The 20,764-nt window shown below is 37.6% G+C and overlaps 4 protein-coding genes across 4 annotated transcripts; all 4 read right to left on the reverse strand.

The window, feature by feature from the left end:
* Nucleotides 1-410: 410 nt before the first annotated feature.
* TAS2R7 (taste 2 receptor member 7) lies at nucleotides 411-1,349 on the reverse strand. Its single transcript, XM_005910098.1, has one exon. It carries the CDS (start codon nucleotides 1,347-1,349, stop codon nucleotides 411-413), a length of 939 nt encoding a protein of 312 aa, XP_005910160.1.
* A 4,865-nt stretch (nucleotides 1,350-6,214) lies between these two features.
* On the reverse strand, nucleotides 6,215-6,991 carry TAS2R8 (taste 2 receptor member 8). The gene has a single exon (XM_014477805.2). The coding sequence runs from the start codon at nucleotides 6,989-6,991 to the stop codon at nucleotides 6,215-6,217; it is 777 nt and encodes a 258-aa protein (XP_014333291.2).
* A 762-nt stretch (nucleotides 6,992-7,753) lies between these two features.
* TAS2R9 (taste 2 receptor member 9) lies at nucleotides 7,754-9,150 on the reverse strand. The gene is given in 5 exon segments (XM_070370134.1): nucleotides 7,754-7,800; nucleotides 7,961-8,548; nucleotides 8,551-8,755; nucleotides 8,757-8,947; nucleotides 9,129-9,150. Coding segments are annotated over 5 exon segments (1,053 nt in total).
* A 10,320-nt stretch (nucleotides 9,151-19,470) lies between these two features.
* On the reverse strand, nucleotides 19,471-20,400 carry LOC102287524 (taste receptor type 2 member 10). The gene has a single exon (XM_005894386.1). It carries the CDS (start codon nucleotides 20,398-20,400, stop codon nucleotides 19,471-19,473), a length of 930 nt encoding a protein of 309 aa, XP_005894448.1.
* Nucleotides 20,401-20,764: the final 364 nt, after the last annotated feature.

The following is a 20,764-nucleotide window of genomic DNA, read 5'->3' on the forward strand; positions in this document are numbered from 1 at the left end:
TCTGTTCCTGATTCACACAGCTATCAAGTGCAGGACTGTAGTCTACTCAAGGGCCATGCTTTGTTGCTCTGAGTATTCCATGAAATGTTCTTTTATCAAAATGTGAATAACTTTCAAGTAAACATATAACTTAAAAGAGTATTAAATGTAGGAGGTATGCCCGATACCACCAAAACAATCTGCCACTGAGGCAAAGATGAGTTCACTCTTAATTTTTGTCTTAAAAACAAAGGGCAAAATAAGTTCTATCTGAGATTTCCTAAGTTCTAATTACAAGTATACTAAGTACTTTTTAAGAGTAATTGGATGTATGAAACCATCACTAGCGCAAGAACTAAAGATAATTAAGAGACATCTTGTCTTCTTTTGTCCTACAGAGTGATTGCTTATCTTCAGACCTGTTTACGTTATTAGCAATTCCTTCTTCGTAGGATACATTTTACCTTCCAAAGCACCCTTAGAGATGCTTGTCTTAATTTTTTGTTCTCTAGAATTAGGAAGAGTGAATGGCTTGATGGACAGATTAAAGCTATCAACTCACCAACGATCACAGCTAATTCAGTCTCTGGCATAAAGTAGCTGGACGTGGCCACAAGATAGGCCAAGTAGTAGGCAATGAAAAGGAGGAGGAAGGAGATGACAGCCTTCATGGCGCTCACGTGAGCTTCCGTGCTGGGATCTCTGCTCCCTGGGGCACGGAGCTGCATTCGCCTGGTGTGTCTGCACAGGGAGAGGATCAGGAGGAGAAATGAGATCAGGGACACAGAAAAGGGAAGTAGTGTCAACAGATTGAGACGTATCTTGATAGACGCATGCTGAGCTTTATGTACTCTGCATCTTCGACTTAAATTTGTTTTCAACTTCATCTTGACACAATGCCTGAAATCATCATCCAAATTGTTAATGACAGGAAGGCTAATGAACACCGAGAAGACCAAACACCCCAGCAGGATCCTAGGAATTGCGCTGTCAATTCTCCACTTCATCCAGAGGAAAAAGGGATGGAAGAAATTTGCTATCTTGAGGAAATAGAAAATGCTGAGGCAGGTGGCAAACCAGACACTTAAATGGTTGGTTAGTGTCCAGAAGTAGTCAATGATTCTCATTTGTTTACCACCAGTATAGACATCTGGGTACAGGACCAATATGTAACAATCCAATAGTATTATACATAAGAGAGAAATTCTGGAGATGGCCAGGCTTGTGAGGATTAAATCAATGGAGGCAATCTTCTTGTGCTTGATCCAGTCCACACAGTTTACCAGTCCAATGAATGCATTCCCTAAGATCCCCAGTGAAAATTCCCCAGCTGCTATGAGCATTAAGATACTCTGCCCTTCACTTGACATCTTAAAATGCAGAAATATCTGGTTCACTTCTAGTTGAACAGATGTAGTATTTACATCTACTTCTTGGATTTTGCTGTAATTTTCTTTATCCCTTTAATTGTAGTCTGTCTTGAGATGAAGACTGAAATGACAAATGAAAACTGTAGCTGTCTTCCTTAAATCCTAGCTAGTCTTGAACAAGTAATGCAGTTGTCTGTCCCTGGACCCTATCTCTATCTGTGTCCATTTACTTTCTTTGCAGATTTTACTTTTCCACATGTGCTTAATTTAGGCTGAGCTACAGCTTGCTAAGATGCAAATTAGGCTGATTCACTTTCATGGTCTGGCACTTTCTCAGGTTATGTTTTGCAAATTTAGATTCATTAAATTGTAATGCACACTAGTAATTTTAATAGGGCTGCCAGATTTACCAAATAAACTTATAGTGAAAACAGTGAAAGTATTAGTCTCTCAGTCATGTCTGATTTTTTTGCAACACTACAGACTATAGTCCTCCAGGCTCCTCTGTCCATGGATTCTCCAGGCAAGAATATGGAAGTGGGAAGCCATTCCCTTCTTGAGGGAATCTTCCTGACTCAGGAATCAAACCCAGGTCTCCCATATTGTGGGCAAATTCTTTACCATCAGAACCACCAGGAAAAACCAAACTTACAGTACATCCAGTTAAATTGAATTTCAGATAAACAATGAAAGAGTTTTTAGTGTATGTCCCAAATTACATGTGATTAGTACTTCTGGGAAGTACTGGAATTCAAATTTAACTAGGTATCTTATATTTTATCTAAACCTCAGTGATTTTTTTTTCAATTAGTAATGCACAAAAACTGAAATTTGAAGAAGAGTCTTCATTTTGTCAAAATATGGTTTTGATTACTACTAAACATCCAAAGTTTGAATCAACACTGACAGCTACATATTTTCAGGAAATTTAAAAGGTTAACACTAAATTAAAAGTGTCTATTCAATTATAAAAAAGTACCTCATTTATCTTGGTTGTTCAGGTGAACAATTATATAGCACAAGGTCTCTTAAAAGAAGGCACCACTAGACATGTGACATTTAAAGGTCATTTAATGTACATTTGTTATTCTGTATGTAAGAAGGTGAAGGAGCCATGGTGAAGAAAAGTATTGATTACTATTAGGGTTTTCTTTTTCATTTAAAGTGTTCTCAAGAGCAGTTATATATACAAGAGGGAAAAGAGTGAAATATTGTGTTTCATTCTACTCTTTACCCTCTGCTGTACCAAACTGCATCTGAATAATTAAGCCCTTGGGCTTCCCAGGTGACACTAGTGGTAAAGAATCCACCTGCCAATCAGGAGACTTAAGAGATATGGGTTCGGTCCCTGGGTTGGGAAGATCCCCTGGAGGAGGGCATAACCCACTCCAATATTCTTGCCTGGAGAATCTCATGTTCAGAGGAGCCTGGTGGGTTACAGTCCGTAGGGTCACAGAGAGTTGGACATGACTGAAGCGACTTAACATGAATGCACAGTTAGGTCCTTAACCCTTCTAGATTGTTAGACAGGGGACCTAAGATGAAATTAACCATCATTTTTACAGCCTAACTCCTGTTTTGAAATAGCTTCTCTAACTCAGAGTTACAGAGAAACACTTTACTACATTGTGTTTCTATGGAATAATTCTGGGAATCTCAGTACCTTCCAGGGAAATGCATATCTTTTCTCATCCTTCCTCAAAGTCTAGACATTTATTCTTGCATGTGCCCCTTACTTTGGACAAACTGCTCTCTCAGTAGCAAAGTTCACAGGTGACTGCCCTCCTCTGATCTTGGAAATAATCCCTGACTCGGGCACATCATTTTCTTCTCTACAGTTCTGGTGAATAACCTATTCACAGTAAATAAAATGATACATTTACCCACATAAAGTTTAGACTAATGTAGATTTTATGTTTTACTAGTGTTGTTATAGCATGGAAGGTATGATGCAGCTAAAAGGGAAAAATAGTACAAAACTTCCTCAAAAAACTCAAAATACAACTGTTATTTGATACAGCAACCTCATTTTTGGGTGTATATACAAGAGAATGGGAAATCAGGATCTTAAAAAAATCAGAATCTTAAAGAGATACTTTGTACTCTTAGGCTTACTGCAGCATTATTCACAATAGCTAAAATGTAAAAACAACCTACCTGTTCACTGATAGATAAATGGATAGAGAAAACACAGCAGCGACCCCACAGACGGCAGCCCACCAGGCTCCCCCATCCCTGGGATTCTCCAGGCAAGAACACTGGAGTGGGTTGCCATTTCCTTCTCCAATGCATGAAAGTGAAAAGTGAAAGTGAAGTCGCTCAGTCGTGTCTGACTCTCAGCGACCCCATGGACTGCAGCCTACCAGGCTTCTCTGTCCATGTGATTTTCCAGGCAAGAGTACTGGAGTGGGGTGCCATTGGCTTATCCATGGTGGGATATTATTTGGTCTTAAAGAAGAAAGAAATCTTCCAGTATGCAAAAACAGGGCAGTATGCCAAATGAAATAAGTTAGTTACAGAAAGACAAATCCTGTATGATCCCACTTAGATGAGGTATTGAAAATAATCTAAGTCCTGTAGCTAAGGGTAAAACAGTGGTTGCCAGGGAAGGAAGAAATGAATAGCTCCTATTAAAGAAGTACAGGGTTTCAGGGAATTCTCAAGTAGTCCAAGGTTAAGAATCTACCTTCCACTGCCGGGGACATGGGTTTGATCCCTGGTCAGGGAACTAAGATCCCAAGTGCTGCAACTAAGGCTGCGTGCCACAACTAGATAGCCTGCATTCTGTGTGCCATGACTAAGATCTGATGAAGCCATAAGTGAATATTTTTTTTAAAGGAGTACAGAGTTCCATTATGGAAGATAAATAAGTGTACATAAATAGAGGAAATAATAAATATGGAAGATAGAAAAATAGAGATCTGGTGTAAAACATTGAGCATCTAATCAACAATACTGTCTCATACACAAAAATTTGTAAAACAATACATTTCATGTTATATACCCTTACTCAATTAAAAAAGAAAAAGAAATTCTGCAAGAGAGCATTTTGTCACAAGTCTGCCACTTTAAGTCCCAGTGACAGTCACTGGAGATATTTGAAACACTGGAGATACAGAAAATAAAACATGAAAGACAGGACTTCGGATGGATGAAAGGAAACCTTCCCAGAAGCACAAATGTTATAAAACATTTATTTCGTCAAAGCTTATAAAAGAATATATAGTTAATCCCAACATAGAATTTACAAATTCTTCGTAGACTGTATTAGTATATTCCATCAAAAAAATCAATTCTTCTGTCTTTATCTTTTTACAAATAAGTGTAGCTTTTATATTTACTATTGTTGTACAGCATGTAAGTTACAATGCAGTTACTACAGAAAACGGTACAAAAGTTAATAAAACATTATAATAGCTGATATACTAGAGATACAGTTGATGAGATTTATTTACTTAAGACTAAATACTGGTACTTTACAAAGTGAATTTTGCATAATCTTGTGCAGAAAAAATTGATAATCTTCAGGTAATTAACATATTAATTTTAATAAAAGGAAATGAGTAGATTGAAATAGACCTGAATTCAACACAGAGAATGGTGGGGGCCAATTGTAGAGTCAGATCAGAAGAGACATGACTTTAGACATGCCAGATCAAATGTTCCAATAACACTCTAGAAAGGAAGGATTTGATATTCACAGTAGAACCACATTTTATTAATGAGTCTTATTTTTCTCTTTTTTTTTTTTTTTTTTTTTTAACTTACTCTGTATGTTACAGACATAATGCTTTTTTAGTGACAGTATGTAGTTATACCACAGTGCATGATAGTTTCTTCCCAATTAATTTCTTTTCTAAAGTCCTGAATGGGAAAAAAAAAAAAATACCTGCAGGTCTTACTTCTACCCAAGATCATCCTTCTACCCAAGTTACAAAGAGTACTTAGGAACGCCCCTTAAAGGGAGATGATTTAATGGGTTCTATTCCTAGCCCAGTGCTGCCTGTTAAGCAAGTTGTTTGTGACAAAGTTTAATTTCAAGGAAATGAATAGAAGATGCCTGAGTAAGGTCACCAGGAAATATTAAGTGGGAGACCACCAGAAGTACCACTCACTTGGGAGGAGAAAACCGTGTAATTGGGAAACTAAACTAGTTAAGACAGAAAAGATCTGAGTTCCTAGTTCATATGTCAAACAGGAGGGACTCAGCAGAGACACGAAGGGAGAAGAGTTAAGGGCCAGCAATGAAATTGTATGATAAAGGGGAAAAAAAAAGAGAGAGAAACCACTGTGGTTTCAGATGCACTTTCCATGGGATTTTCCAGGCAAGAATACTGAAGTGAGTTGTCATTCCTTTCTCCAAGGGATCTTCCCAATCCAAGGATGGAACTCCAGTTTCTTGCATTGCAAACAGTTTCTTTACCATCTGAGCCACCAGGGAAGCCCAGATGCACTTTAGTAGGGGCCAAAATAAAATCTTAAGGGAATTTAAGTAGGCATTACAAGCCCAATACTGGCAGTGAAGAGACAAAATCAGAAGTGTGAGCTCTGAAATTCTTCTAGGAAAGGGAGTGTGAAGACGAGAACGTCTGTGGTGTAAAGACACAAAAGATATATCCATTAGTGTGCTAATGGGTCTCACTACTCCTCAAAGCTGTGTACCCAAAATAAACAGAAAACCTGGAAAACAATGAGAATGGACCTATAAGAAAAGTGAGTTTTTTATTAGAAAATAAGGTTTGCTATTAAAGTTCTTTTATAAAACCAAGATTTTACATCATGCAGGCTGTTTTCCCACATCTCAGCGTCCTGACAGATGCCAGCCTCAGCTTGTTATTTCCAACAATAAAAAACAGTGAGTGACCTTAGGGATTAAGAATTTCTATAATCTCTCCAGACATCATAGCTAACTTGCTTTCTTTCATAAAGTCGCTAAATGTTGCCAAAAGACAGGCCAGGTAGTATACAAAAAGGAAGAAAAGAAATGAGTTCACTGTTTTCCTGGCCTCCACGTGGGCCTCTGTGATGGAGTCTCTGGAGCCTGTAACACTGGATTTCATTTGTTTACTGTATCTCCACAGGGATGTAATTAAAAAGAAAAATGAGATCAATGACACAGTAAATGGAATAATAGCAAACAGGTTAAACAATGTCAATGGGTCGAAGTATTGAATTTTACTCACATGGAACAATTCGGTGACGTTTCTTTTATGTTTTGCAATTTTAAGAAAATCATAATCAGAATTTGTTAACGTTGCTTGTATAAGGCTGATCAACATGGAAATGGCCAGGGACCCCAGTAGGCTCCAGTGAACCACCCTCTCAATTCTCCACTTCAGCCAGAGAAAAAGTCGGTGGGAGAAATTGGCTATCTCGAAGAGACAGAAGACATTGAGGCAGGTGGCAAACCACATACTTAAGTAGTTGGTGAATGTCCAGAAGATATTAAGAACTACCTTTATTTTCTCATTTTCATAAACACCTGGGTAGAGTGCCAGTATGGTGCCGTTGAGTGTCATTACACAAAGCAAATACATTCTGGAGAGAGCTAAACTGGTGAGGATGTAGTCAGCTATGGAGATCTTTTTCTTCTTAATCCAATCAACACATATTACTAGTCCAATGCATCCATTCACAAACATTCCTATGATGAATTATGCAGTCGTTATGGTCAGAAAGATGTGGTCTTCTATACTGAACATGTTGGGAGAGAACACCCTAATCTCAAATATTACTGCAAGATGACCAGCAGAGCATGACAAATACATTCTTCAAATCGAAGAATGATTTTTTTCCTTTGCCATTATTTTGACTTTGATATCCTCCAGAAGTGCCCAGCTCTCCTCTGAAACAGAATTGCCTCTACATTTATGAAGAATAAGCCAACTGATTGTTGCAAACAGCATGACCAGAGTTGTAGCCTGGGTAAACTATAATTATCACCCCTGACTGAGTGATAACTGAAATGTTTTGTTGAAATTGATCTCATGCAAATTAAGAGATTATATTTCATGAATTTGCAATAGCCTTCTTGCTATTAAGTTCTGCATATTTGGATGGATCAAGCTGAATTTCAAATAGGGAGGCACAAAAAAGCAAACATAAACACCCATTTAATAAAAGTCAAAATGTGTAAATGAAATTGCATTTTCATCACCATAGATTATAAATTTCTCACAAGTCAAGTCTCCTTGTGAAAATGGATTTTAGTTTTGGAAACAGTGCAATCGGATACAAATTAGTCATAATACAAAACTAGTTTACATGATTGATTTTATAGGAAGGGCTGATGTGTTTTAAACTCTCTTCCTCACAGCCTGTGCACTTGAAATTCTTCTTATTGAGTTTATTATTGAGTTCAAGGCCTTTACCAGTAAGAGGCAGAAAGTAGAACATGTTTGCATTTAGGCAATGATATGAAGTGTGAATGCGAGGTTTAGATTCATTTTTCCTGTGAAGATAAAGAAACACATCTGGCTCCATTATAACATTAGATTCAAAATTATTCAAGACAGAAATGAGAAGAAGTATTTAGAATAATGGTAGATATGAATGATTTCCAATGGCACATAATAAAAATGGAATGCAAACAACTGAGAGAAGGGAGAGACTCTTTTGTTGATTTCTTTCTGCTTCTTTCAGGATTCTCTGGGGAACAGAATATTTCCTTCTTTTGTGGAAACCCTTCACAATCCCCAGAACCTTCAGAAAAGCCTCCCTCAGCTTGCTGTTTCCCATTAGCAGGATGAACAAATGGCTCAATGGGAAAATGACAGCTGTTAGGCCACCAAACATCAACTCCAATTTTCCATGAGGATTCAGAAAGCGAGATGTTACGAAGAGAAAAACTACATAGTACATAATGAAAACAGCCAGAAAGATGACTATTGTCTTTATGGCCCTCATGTGGGCCTCTATGCTAGGGTCTCTAGACCCTGTGGCATGAAGTTTCATCTGCTTGGTGTGTCGAAGTAAGGAGAAAAATAAAAGGACAAATGAGACCAGGCAAAGAATAAAGGGAACCATAGCCTCCAGGTTCAGGATAATCTATTTGAAAGCAGTTGGGATTTTACTTACTTTGAATTCCTACGTAATGTTTGCTTCATTATTGATTCTGAAGTCATAAAATGAATCATTATTCAGTAAAGCACTAATAATTGAGGAGATGAGAAAGGACATCAGAAGAATCCCAAGGATACCCTGTTCATCTTCAGCTTCAGCCAGAGGAAAACTGGGTGGGATATACTGGCTATCTTGAGTAAATAGAAGATGCTGAGGCAAAAAGTAAACCAGACAGTTGAATGATTGCAAGTTGTCCAGAAAATATCCAAAATGTTCATCATCTCACCATGCCTGTATGTATCTGGAAAGAGTACCATAATAAAACCATCCATATATATAACACACCAAAAAACAGATTCTGGAGGTGGCCAGGCTGACCAGGATGACATCAGTCAAGGAAACAGCTCTCTTTTTGAGCCAGCCACTGTAGTTTACCAGTACAATGAATCGATTTCCCCAAATTCCTATCATCCACGAGCCAGTAATCAAGAGCATATATATTGCCTCCATTGTACCTGGTATATTAGCAGAGCATTCTGATTTAGATTATCTACTGATGATGACCGACTTTCAGCTGTCCAGTAAGGAATGATATATATGTCTGCCACTTAGGGCATGCTGCAGTTATCTTTTATCTGCCTTCTATATCAGATGTGATCAGGTCGAGAAGATAGCCTGTTCTGCTCTGAGTTAGAACTGCCCAAAGACTTCACTGACCAAGACTAGTAATTCCTTTCATGTGTAGTGATGATTGAAAAGCTCTAAAATGCAAATAGGAATGGATCGATTTCTGCTATGTGCACCATCTTTCTCATTTCAAACTTTGTGTGTTTTAGATTCATCAATCTATGTTGTTGGCCAGGGACTACAAAAAGAATCAATTACTTGGAAAATATGGCTAAGCTTTAATTTAGAGATGTGGCATCATTACCATCTCTAATAACTTGAAGAGCTTCCCTAAAACTGTGGTTTATTTTCTACAAATGCAGGTTTCAGAGCTTAAAAATAATTGTGAATTTAAAGTGCAGACAACTAACAGCAATAATTTCAGACTAATTGATCGTGACATCTTCAGGAATGAGAGAGAGGTAGCCAGTGAAAATCCTACTTGATCTTTACAGCAGGAGAAATTTTGCATCTGCTGGGCCAGAAAACTGACTATAGTTGCCACAGGGGAAAGACACAAATTTTATCTGTTTTCTAGTCCTAAACCATTTTACAGATCCAGAGCCCTTTCATGGCCCTGCAGCACTGCCACACAGTTACATTACAGATCTTCTCAAGACTTTCCTTGGTGCCATTTACTAGAATGATTCCGAAAAATACTCAGAACTTTGAGGTGTTAATGGATATTAAACCTGAAGTGACACTAATTCTTGAGGACACCAAACATCAATAAAAAACAGAGGCTTACATTGGACAAGTATTGAACTATAATAGGACAAGTAGTTCTCATGGGCTTATTCAGTGATTACTGCAGCCATGAAATTAAAAGACGCTTACTCCTTGGAAGGAAAGTTATCACCAACTTAGCATATTAAAAAGCAGATACATTACTTTGTCAACAAAGGTCCATCTAGTCAAGGCTATGGTTTTTCCAGTAGTCATGTATAGATGTGAGAGTTGGACTGTGAAGAAAGCTAAGCACTGAAGAATTGATGCTTTTGAACTGCGGTGTTGGAGAAGACTCTTGAGAGTCCCTTGGACGGCAAGGAGATCCAACCAGTCCATCCTAAAGGAGATCAATCCTGGGTGTTCACTGGAAGGACTGATGTTGAAACTGAAACTCCAATGCTTTGGCCACCTGATGTGAAGAGCTGACTCATTTGAAAAGACCCTGATGCTGGGAAAGATTAAGGGCAGAAGGAGAAGGGGATGACAGAAGATGAGATGGTTGGATGGCATCACTGACTCAATGGACATGGGTTTGGGTAGACTCCGCCAGTTGGTGATGGACAGGGAGGCCTGGTGTGCTGCAGTTCATGGGGTCACAAGGAGTTGGACATGACTGAGTGACTGAACTGAAATGTATAATTGGAATAAAATCCATGAAAACTATAAAAATCCCCCACATTGTTCTTCATATGTATGGTGAAAGCTAATGTCAGCTGCTCAGTTGTGTCTGACTCTTTGGGACCCCTTGCACTGTAGGTCTCTAGGCTCCTCTGTCCATGGGATTCTCCAGGCAAGCCATTCTCTTCTCCAGGGGATTTTCCTGACCCAGGGATTGACCAGAATCTCCTGCCTTGCAGGCAGATTCTTTACCATCTGAGCCACCAGGGAAGCCACTCATATGTATGGACTTAGAGCTAAATGGTGAAAAGTCCAGATGGAATCCTCCAAATTTCTTGCTCTAACAGCATAATATAGGGACAAAATAATTCATGCTCAGGAGAATTGCCAATGTTAGCTCCATCATCATTTGGGGATGATGAAACTTACCAAATCTCCATTAATAATATATTAATTACATATCATTGGATTCCTATTTTATTGGGTGTTGCAATTAAGAATGAGTGAAATATCTTTTCCAGGTTTATGGAAATGTTTTTTTTTCTTTAGATTAATAAATCTAGTCAATTATTTGGACAGATTTCCTAATATTGGCTTATTCTTACATTCCTGATATAAAATCTGCTAGTCTTGGTATACCATTATATTTGGGAAATGTTGGCTATTTCTGTATTCTATGGTGATTTTTATATTGATATTCATAGCCCAAAGTGAAGAAGTAGGATTAAACTAGTTTTCTAGTGTTCAGACAGATTCTGGTAGCAACATAAAACTTGTTTCACAAAAATTTTTTTAAGTTCTTTTTTCCTTTTATATAATCTAGAATGGCTCAGATGAAGCTATCTCCTCTTCAAAAGTTTGGTAGAATTTGTTTTTCATCTGAGCCTACAGCTATTTTTTTATTGTAACTTTTTGACAATGTCCACTTATTCCTTTATTCAAGTTAGTATGTTTATGTTTTCTTTTCTTCTAAAGTTTGTTATTAGTTAAGACCTATGTTCCTGACCCAAAGGGATGGTACGGGGAGGGAGGGGGAGGAGGGTACAGGATGGGGAACATGTGTATACCTGTGGTGGATTCATGTTGATATATGACAAAACCAATACAATATTGTAAAGTTAAAAAATTAAATTAAATAAAAAAAAAGTAACTCGAAAAGAAAAAAAAAAAAAAGAAGAGGATGCTGCTCTACTAGTCACATTTCAAGAACTCATTTTTTGAACAGTTGCTGACTTTATCCTCCACCCAGTTCCAAACTCCTCACTATAGTCACTGAAATTCAGGCAAATTATCAGCAAAAATATTCTCATCAATTTTTCTAACAGCTCATTTTATCTATTTGCTTGAACTTGGAGTCTTTTTTAAAATATCTTTTTATTTTGTATTGGAGTATGGTCAATTAACAATGTTGTAATAGATTTAGGTGAACAGCAAAGGGGCTTAGCCATATGTATACATGTATCCACACCTCACCCTCACCCCGCCAGCTTTCCTCCCATCGAGGCTGCCATATAACATTGAGCAGAGTTCCATGTGTGATACAGTAGGTCCTTGTTGGTTACCCATTTTAAATATACCAGTGTGTACATGTCCATCTGGGCTTCCCTGGTGGTCCAGACAGTAAAAATCTGCCCACAATAAGGAGACTCAGGTTCACTCTCTTGCTCAGGAAGATTCCCTGGAGGAGGAAATGGCAACCAACTCCAGTACCCTTGGAGAATTCCATGGACAGAGGAGCCTGGAGAGCTAGAGTCCATGGAATCACAGAATGTCAGACACGACTGAGTGACTAACATGCACATGCATGTCCATCCCAAATTCCCTAACTATCCCATCCCTCCATCCTTTTGCTCAGCAGCCATAATTTAGTTCTCTAAGTCTGTGAGTCTCTTTCTGTTTTGTAAGTAATGAATTTGGAGTCAATTTTTGTTTTACTGGACAATTTTGGGAGTCTGGTGAAGGTTATGATTTCCTCAGAATAATGTTTTTAAACAAATAAAATAAAAACATATGAATTTCAAAGGAATCCAGACACAGTCAAATATATGCATTTATATTTTAATGTGACTTAGTAATTTACTGATCTAATAATGACATCACTGTCACAATAATGATTTGTGGTTTCTGAAGGTGAAAAACTGTAAGTACTGCTAATGTTTCTGTGGCTGTACTTGCATTCAAACCAGAAGGAAAGCTAGAATTACGTTTAAAACTACTAAAAATATAAATATTTGGTGTCCACACACATTCATAGATACTTTATTTTTTATTTCTTTAAATTTTTAAAAGGTCTTTATTGAATTTGTTAAAATATTACTTCTTTATGTTTTGTTTTTTTGACCGAGAGGCATATGGAATCTTAGCTCCCTGACCAGGGACTGAACCCTCACCCCATGAATTGAAAGTGTGGAGCCTTAACACTAGATCATCAGGGAAGTCTCCATAGGCCATTTTATTTTAAAAAACTAAAATTATTTAACTGGAGGATAATTGCTTTACAATGTTGTGTTGGTTTCTGCCATACATCAACATGAGTCAGCCATAGGTATATATATGTCTCCTCCCTCTTAAACCTCCCTCCCATCTCCCACCCCATCCTACCCCCCTAGGTTGTCACAGAGCACTGAACTGAGCTCCCTACATCATATAGCAAATTCCCAGTACCTGTTTTTCATATGGTAATGTCAGTCAGTTCAGTCACTCATTTTTAACTGACTCTTTGTGACCCCACTGACTGCAGCACACCAGTCCCCACCCCGTCCATCACCAACTCCCAGAAATTGCTCAAACTCATGTCCATTGAGTCGGTGATACCATCGAACCATCTCACCCTCTGTCATACCCTTCTCCTCCTTCCTTTGATCTTTCCCAGCATCAGAGTCTTTTCCAAGGAGTCAGTTCTTCATATCAGGTGGCCAAAGTATTGGAGCTTCAGCATTAGTCCTTCCAATGAATATTCAGGACTGATTTTCTTTAAAATTGACTTGTTTGATCTCTTTGAAGTCCAAGGGACTCTCAAGATTCTTCTCCAGTACTACAGTGCAAAAGCATCACTTCTTCAGTGCTCAGTTTTCTTTATGGTCCAACTGTCACATCCATGCAAAACCATAGCTTTGACTAGATGGACCTTTGTTGGCAAAGTAATGTCTTTACTTTTTAATATGCTGTCTAGGTTGGTCATAGCTTTTCTTCAAAGGGGCAAGCGTCTTTTAATTTCATGGCTGCAGTCACCAGCTGTGGTGATTTGGAGCCCCCAAAATAAAGTCTCTCACTATCCCATTGTTTCCCTATCTATTTGCCGTGAAGTGATGGGACTGGATGCCATGATCTTTGCTTTTTGAATGTTGAGATATAAGCCAGCTTTTTCACTCTCCTCTTTCACTTTCATCAAGGGGCTCTTTAGTTCTTTGCTTTCTGCCATAAGGAGGGTGTCATCTGTGTATCTAAGGTGATTGATATTTTTCCTGGCAATCATGATTCCAGCTTGTGCTTCATCTAGCCCGGTATTTCTCATGATGTACTCTTCAATTAAGTAAAATAATCAGGGTGACTATATAAAGCCCTGATGTACTCCTTTCCCAATTAGGAACCAGTCTGTTGTTACTTGTCCAGTTCTAACTGTTGCTTCTTGACCTGCATACATATTTCTCAGGAGGCAGGTCAGGTGGTCTGGTATTCCTGTCTTTTGAAGAATTTTCCATAGTTTGCTGTGATTCACACAGTCAAAGGCTTTGGCATAGTCAATGAAGCAGTGTTGATCCAATGAATGTTGCCAATTTGATCTCTGGTTCTTCTGCCTTTTCTAAATCCAGCTTGAACATCTAGAATTTCTAAGTTCATGTACTGTTGAAGCTTGGCTTGGAGAATTTTGACCATTATGTTGCTAGCGTGTGAGAGGAGTGCAATTGTGCAATAGTTTGAACATTCTCTGGCATTGCTTTTCTTTGGGATTGGAATGAAAACTGACCTTTTCCAGTCTTGTGGTCACTGCTGAGTTTTCCAAATTTGCTGGCATATTGACTGCAGTACTTTAACAGCAAAATCTTTTAGGATTTGAAATAGCTCAGCTGGAATTTCTTCACCTCCACTAGCTTTGTTCATAGTGATGCTTTTTAAGGCCCTTTCACTTTATACTCTTGGATGTCTGGCTCTAGGTGAGTGATCACCATTGTTGGTATCTGGATCATCTTTGCATGAAATGTTCCCTTGGCATCTCTAATTTCCTTGGAGAGATCTCTAGTCTTTCCCATTCTATTGTTTTCCTCTATTTCTTTGCATTAATCATTGGAGAAATGCTGATAAAATGAGAATTATCTTTTCACACCCATTAGGATGCTTATAGTGAAAAATCTAGAAAATAACAAATGTTGCAGAGAATAGGAGAACTTTGAAACCTCATACATTCATGTAAGAATGTAAAATGATACAGCCACTAGGCAAAACAGTTTGGGGATTCCTGAAAAGGTTAAATATGTTGCTAATGGGGAGAGGGGTGAGGGAGAGATGGACTGAGAGTTTAGGGTCAGTAGATGCAAACTATTACCCATGGAATGGATGGACAGCAGTGTCCTACTGTACAGCACACGGAATCATATTCAATGTCCTGGGATAAACCATAATGGAAAATAATATTAAAAAGAACGTATATAATTGGTGACACAGTGGTAAAGAATCTGCCTGCCAATATAGGAGATGCAGGAGACACAGGTTTGATCCATGGGTCAGGAAGATCCCCTGGAGGAGAAAATGGCAACTCACTCCAGTATTCTTGCCTGGAGAATTCCGTGGACTGTGGAGCTTGGTGGGCTACACAGTCCATGGAGTTGCAGCATTGGAAAAGACAGAACAACTGAGCACAGCACATAAGTGAGTCACTTTGCTGCTGAACAGAAGTTAATACAATGTTGTAAACCAACTATATATATATTATATATATTATATATATATATATATTGAAAGCTTCATATAGGAATTACCATATGACCCAGTAATTCCACTTTCAGACATATTCTGAAAATAGGGACACAGATAGTTGTACGCTAATATTTGTTGCAGAATATTCACAATACCAAAGGTATTTTGGAATACCTTTGGAATTTTACCCAGCCACAAAAAGGAATGAAGATCCAAAACGTGCTACAACATGAAAACATTATGCTGAGTGAGAGAAGCCAGTCATAAAAGAACAAATTTTATATGATTTTACATGTATGAAGTATCTAGAATAAATCAATTAATAAAGCCAGAAAGTAGATAGAGGTTCCAGGAAGTTGGGAGAGGGAGAATAGAGAGTTACAGCTGAGGGGGTACAGAGTTTTTGTTTGGGGTGACAGAGGTTTTGGAAATAGTGGTGATGGTTGTACAATACTGTAAATGTAACAATACCACAGAATTATACACTTAAAATGTTAAAGTGGAAAATGTTACATCATATATATTTTACTACAACAAAAAGATATTTTAAATAAATACATAAATTTGAACTGCACACCATAAGAGCATGCAGCATGGGAAGGACTAGAAGTAGACATAGCAAGCCAAATTTATTATTTTATTTGAAATAAAGAGAACAATATTTTAAAATCAGTATATGAAAATTTGTTATCAATAGCGAAGCACAAGCTGGAATCAAGATTGCCGGGAGAAATATCAATAACCTCAGATATGCAGATGACACCACCCTTATGGCAGAAGGGAAGAAGAACTAAAGCGCCTATTGATGAAAGTGAAAGAGGAGAGTGAAAAAGTTGGCTTAAAACTCAACATTCAAAAAACGAAGATCATGACATCTAGTCCCATCACTTCGTGGCAAATGGATGGGGAAACAATGGAAACAGTGAGAGACTTTATTTTCTTGGGCTCCAAAATCACTGCAGATGGTGACTGCTGCTGCTGCTGACTGCAGCCATGAAATTAAAAGACACTTGCTCCTTAGAAGAAAAGCTATAACCAACCTGGACAGCATATTAAAAAGCAGACAAAGGTCCATCTAACAAAAGGTATGGTTTTACCAGGAGCCATGTATGAATATGAGAGTTGGACCATAAAGAAAGTTGAGTAGCAAAGAACTGATGCTTTTGAACTGTGGTGTTGGGGTCGCAAAGAGTTGGACATGACTGAGCAAATTGAACTGAACTGTGATGTTGGAGAAAACTCTTGAGTGTCCCTTGGGCTACAGGGAGATCAAACAAGTCAAACCTAAAGGAAATCAGTCTTGAATATTCACTGGAATGACTGATGCTGAAGCTGGAACTCCAATACTTGGGCCACCTGATGCAAAGAGCTGACTCTTTGGAAAAGACCCTGATGATGGGCAAGATTGAAGGCAGGAGGAGAAGTGGATGACGAATGATGAGATGGTTGGATGGCATCACCTACTCGATGGACATGAATTTGAGCAAGCTCCAGGTGTTGGTGATGGACAAGGAAGCCTGGAATGCTGCAGTCCTTGGGGTCACGAAGAGTCGGACATGACTGAGTTACTGAACTGAACTGAGTAGCAAAGGAGGGGAAAATTTATAAGAAAGCATGAGAAATAGAAAAAGAGAAATGAGAAGATAGAAAATTAATGAATTTAATTACAATAAGTGTAAAGATGTGTACTCGATCATAATTTTCAGATTCTAATATTAAAGCATTGAATATCAGAGATTTGTTTTCTACAGGACACAATAAAAGAAAAAATAGATACTGAAAATGAACAGATGGAAAATACATAATAAATATGAAGTGAAGTGAATATATATATAAATTTAAAGTGAAGAATTAGAGATTTTTAACATGCAAAAACATGTTAAAAACATGGAAAAATTAAAATTCAAGGTAAAAACCTGCATGAGTTACCAAAGAGTTTAATAACAGCAATAATAATAATGTAAAGAACATGGAAGCAAATGTAACTATCAACATTGTTTCAAGTTAAATGCAGCTATAAATGAAAGAATTTAATCATTGCAAATGTACATTTATAATCTATTTCAGATTGATTCATAATGAATATGAATATAGAGATACAATATCATTAACGTGATTCGTCTAATGAAAGTTAGATGAATCTAATCTAGTAGATCAATTCATCTAATTCACCCAATGATATTCTAATGAATATTGTAAACATGGCTCCATCTAATGCATATAAATTTGCAGCATCAAACTTCTTCCAAGTAAACATGACTATTCACAAAAATAGATCTTGTATCAGGCCAAATAAATCTTATCCTAGGCTAACTATCATGTAAATATGTTGCTTGACCAAATTCAATAAAATAAAATATCAATATGAAAAATTGCCTTTAACATAGCTCATATAGCTGAAAAATATTCTGTTAAATAATTGAATTAAGAGGAAATGACAAAGAATATCTCAGGACTCTGTGCTGAACGACAATATAAGAACCATTTGTCAATGCTGTGGAATGTACCTAAACCAACAGGCAGAAAATAAATAGCTTTGAATTCATTTACAAAAAAAGAAAAATTGAAATAAAACTAGGAAAGGACAACTAACCTTTATTTTTAAGAATATAGCAAATGTATTATCTCAATTAAATTGAAACAGAAAAGAGAACTTGGCAAACCAGACATCTAGAGAAATCCCATCAGTCCAGAATACATAAAAATATGGAAAAACTAGTCTTTAGAATTATTTGAAGTTCATGACCCACCTGTCAGTGAAAGAAAAACCTTCAGATGCCAAAAATGGTGTGAAAGTACACATTCTGAGAGGAAAAAAAAAAAGTACTGAAAATAGAGCTTTGGGGGCATTTGGAATCTGTTTGAAATTAGAGCTAAAGTTTTAAAGTATTGTGTGTATGTAGGATAAGGTAACTAGTTTTGGTCTCTGCAAGGCTAGAATCGAGATTGGAGCCTATCCACAAGCCAGGACCCTTGAAAAAAAATCTGTTAAAGGGCAAACATGAAAATAATATATGCTCAGCAAAAGGTTAAAATTAGGGGACCTTATCTCTCAACCATGACACTGAACGAAAGGAGAATGTGGAGGTTTTTTGGTTCTGAGAATTTCTAACAATAGACTTGTATATGTGTATATTTGGGATTATGTAGTACTACCCATAGGGCTTCCCAGGTGGCGCCAGTGGTAAAGAATCTGCTTGCCAGTGCAGGAGACACAGTAGATGCCGGTTCGATCCCAGAGTTGGGAAGATCCCTTGGAGTAGGAAATGGCAACTCACTCCAGTATTCTCGCCTGGAAAATTCCATGGACAGAGGAACCTTGTGGGTTACAGTTAACAGCGTCACAAAGAGTCAGACACAACTAAGCACATGCACACACACCCCTATGGAGTACTACCCATAGAGCCTAAAACATTTCACACTGAAAATTTAATTTAAATAAGTTCAAGACTAACTTCATGTAAAATCACTGGATTTGAAAAATAGAAAGATTCATTTCATCAGTGTTCTGACCCTCTTTCCGCCATGATTACTGTTACTACATCAAAAATGCATTAGTTAAAAAAAAAATAGGGATCAGACAGTAAAAACAAAAGCAATCTTTTAAAGAATTAAAAACGCATACTTGGAAAAAACAAAAATGCATACTCAAGAGCAGCACTTTTGTATCTGCTTGTCATTCCCATGTTGTAAGTGTCAAGATTGATCACAGCTTTCTCTTAGCTTTTTTTCCTAAGATTTTGTGGTAAAAGATTGTCAATGCTCAGGAAAGTCAGGTAAGATGTAATGAGAAATATTGTTTTAGAGACTTATTCCCACCATCAACATCTTTACAGTGAGCAGTCTCCAGGTAGTTTTTTTTTTTTTTTTTTTCCCTCTGGGGTTTGGGGCTGTAGAAAGAAGGAACTGCAAGAGAGGGAGTCAGACTGAGCCACTCAATTTGTGCATGGGATGAAAATCTCCTTGAAGAGTGGAATTCCTTGAAACGTAGTCAAAACCTTTATGGAAAATTTTGGTGACATTCAATAACACAGTTAAAACCAATGCAAGAAAGTAGTGTAAGTTGAAAGAGATCTTCAGGAATTTCTTCACTAGATTGTTTTCTAGGAACATCCATTTCTCCCTAAGCCTGTCAAGGAGTTCTGAGGAGCTTCTCTTTCTTCCAGCATTTTAATTGCTTCTGTACTCTCAAAAAAACTTGCTTTAGCTTGTTGTTTCCTAGAATTAGGATAAATGAGTGTCCCCAGGGATAGAGGGCAGTGATGGTCAGACCAAAAATAAACAACAGCTTGCTTTCTGACATAGTAGTGCATGATATTTCTATGGTAATGCCTATAAAATACAAAATAAAAAGGATGATAAAAGATATCAAAACTTTCATTGCTTTGATATGTGCTTCTGTGCTGGGGTCTCTGAATCCTGTGGCATTCAGTAGCATCCTCTGGTTGTGCCTCCGAAGGGAAATGAACAATAAGATACATGTAATCAGGCATAGTATGAAGATGGTAAGGGTTCCAAGATTGAGCAAAATCTGGTTTCTAAAGAATTCACCTTTATGCACTTCAACTGAAAAGACTACACTTCTATTCTTTGCTCTAGAATCACTAATTATCTTCATAGTTAGTGGGAAAGTAACTAACCATGAAATAAGCAAGTATCCCATCAGAAGGAGAAGAACCCTTTTGACGTCACTCCTCAACCAGAGAAAAATGTGGTGGGAAAAATTGGCTATCTTCAGGAAATAGAAGATGCTGAGGCTGGTGGCAAAAAAGACACTTGCTGGATTCAGAATTACCCATGAGTAAGTAATACAGTCAATTAGGTAACCAGAGGAATACATTTCTGGAGAAAAAATCTTCACAAATCCATCGGTAGTTATTAACCCTATCAGGAAAATTCTGGAAGTAGCCAATCCCATGAGAATAAAGCTGATAGTAGAAAACTTCTTGTTCTTCACACATTCAATGAAGTATGCAAGTCCAATAAATCCATCCCCTAAAACCCCCAATATTGACTCACTAACTGCTACAAAAATGAGGAGGCCTTCCAGTACACTCAGCATATCTGCCAGTCCCTAATATTATTTCTGTTCCATCAATCTTAAATTACCTGCTGCAGAATGAGGGAGGCATGTATTGCTGCTTGATGGAAGAATGATTTTCTTCTCTTTCATTAATAAAGAATTGCAAGTGCCCACATTACTGCCTTGTGATAGAATCCAAAATAGCTTCAGGGAGACCCCTCCAGTTATGTCTATAAAATTTAGCTAGTCTAGAGAATGTGTGTCCAGACTGAACACCTTCCTTAATTTGTTAAGATGCAAATAAAACTTTCTGTTTCATGGATTCTACTTGTCCTCCTGAGACTATTTTGCATTTGTTACCCTGGATTGTACAGTAGGAGTGGCAAGCAGATGCCTACAGAAA

Source organism: Bos mutus, chromosome 5 (assembly GCF_027580195.1).
Source record: "Bos mutus isolate GX-2022 chromosome 5, NWIPB_WYAK_1.1, whole genome shotgun sequence".
Classification (NCBI taxonomy): Eukaryota; Metazoa; Chordata; class Mammalia; order Artiodactyla; family Bovidae; genus Bos; species Bos mutus.

Bases quoted from the DNA above. Each gene is read 5' to 3' on its own strand.
- LOC102287524 (XM_005894386.1), bottom strand. From the start codon at position 20,400: ATGCTGAGTGTACTGGAAGGCCTCCTCATTTTTGTAGCAGTTAGTGAG.
- TAS2R8 (XM_014477805.2), bottom strand. From the start codon at position 6,991: ATGTTTGTGAATGGATGCATTGGACTAGTAATATGTGTTGATTGGATT.
- TAS2R7 (XM_005910098.1), bottom strand. From the start codon at position 1,349: ATGTCAAGTGAAGGGCAGAGTATCTTAATGCTCATAGCAGCTGGGGAA.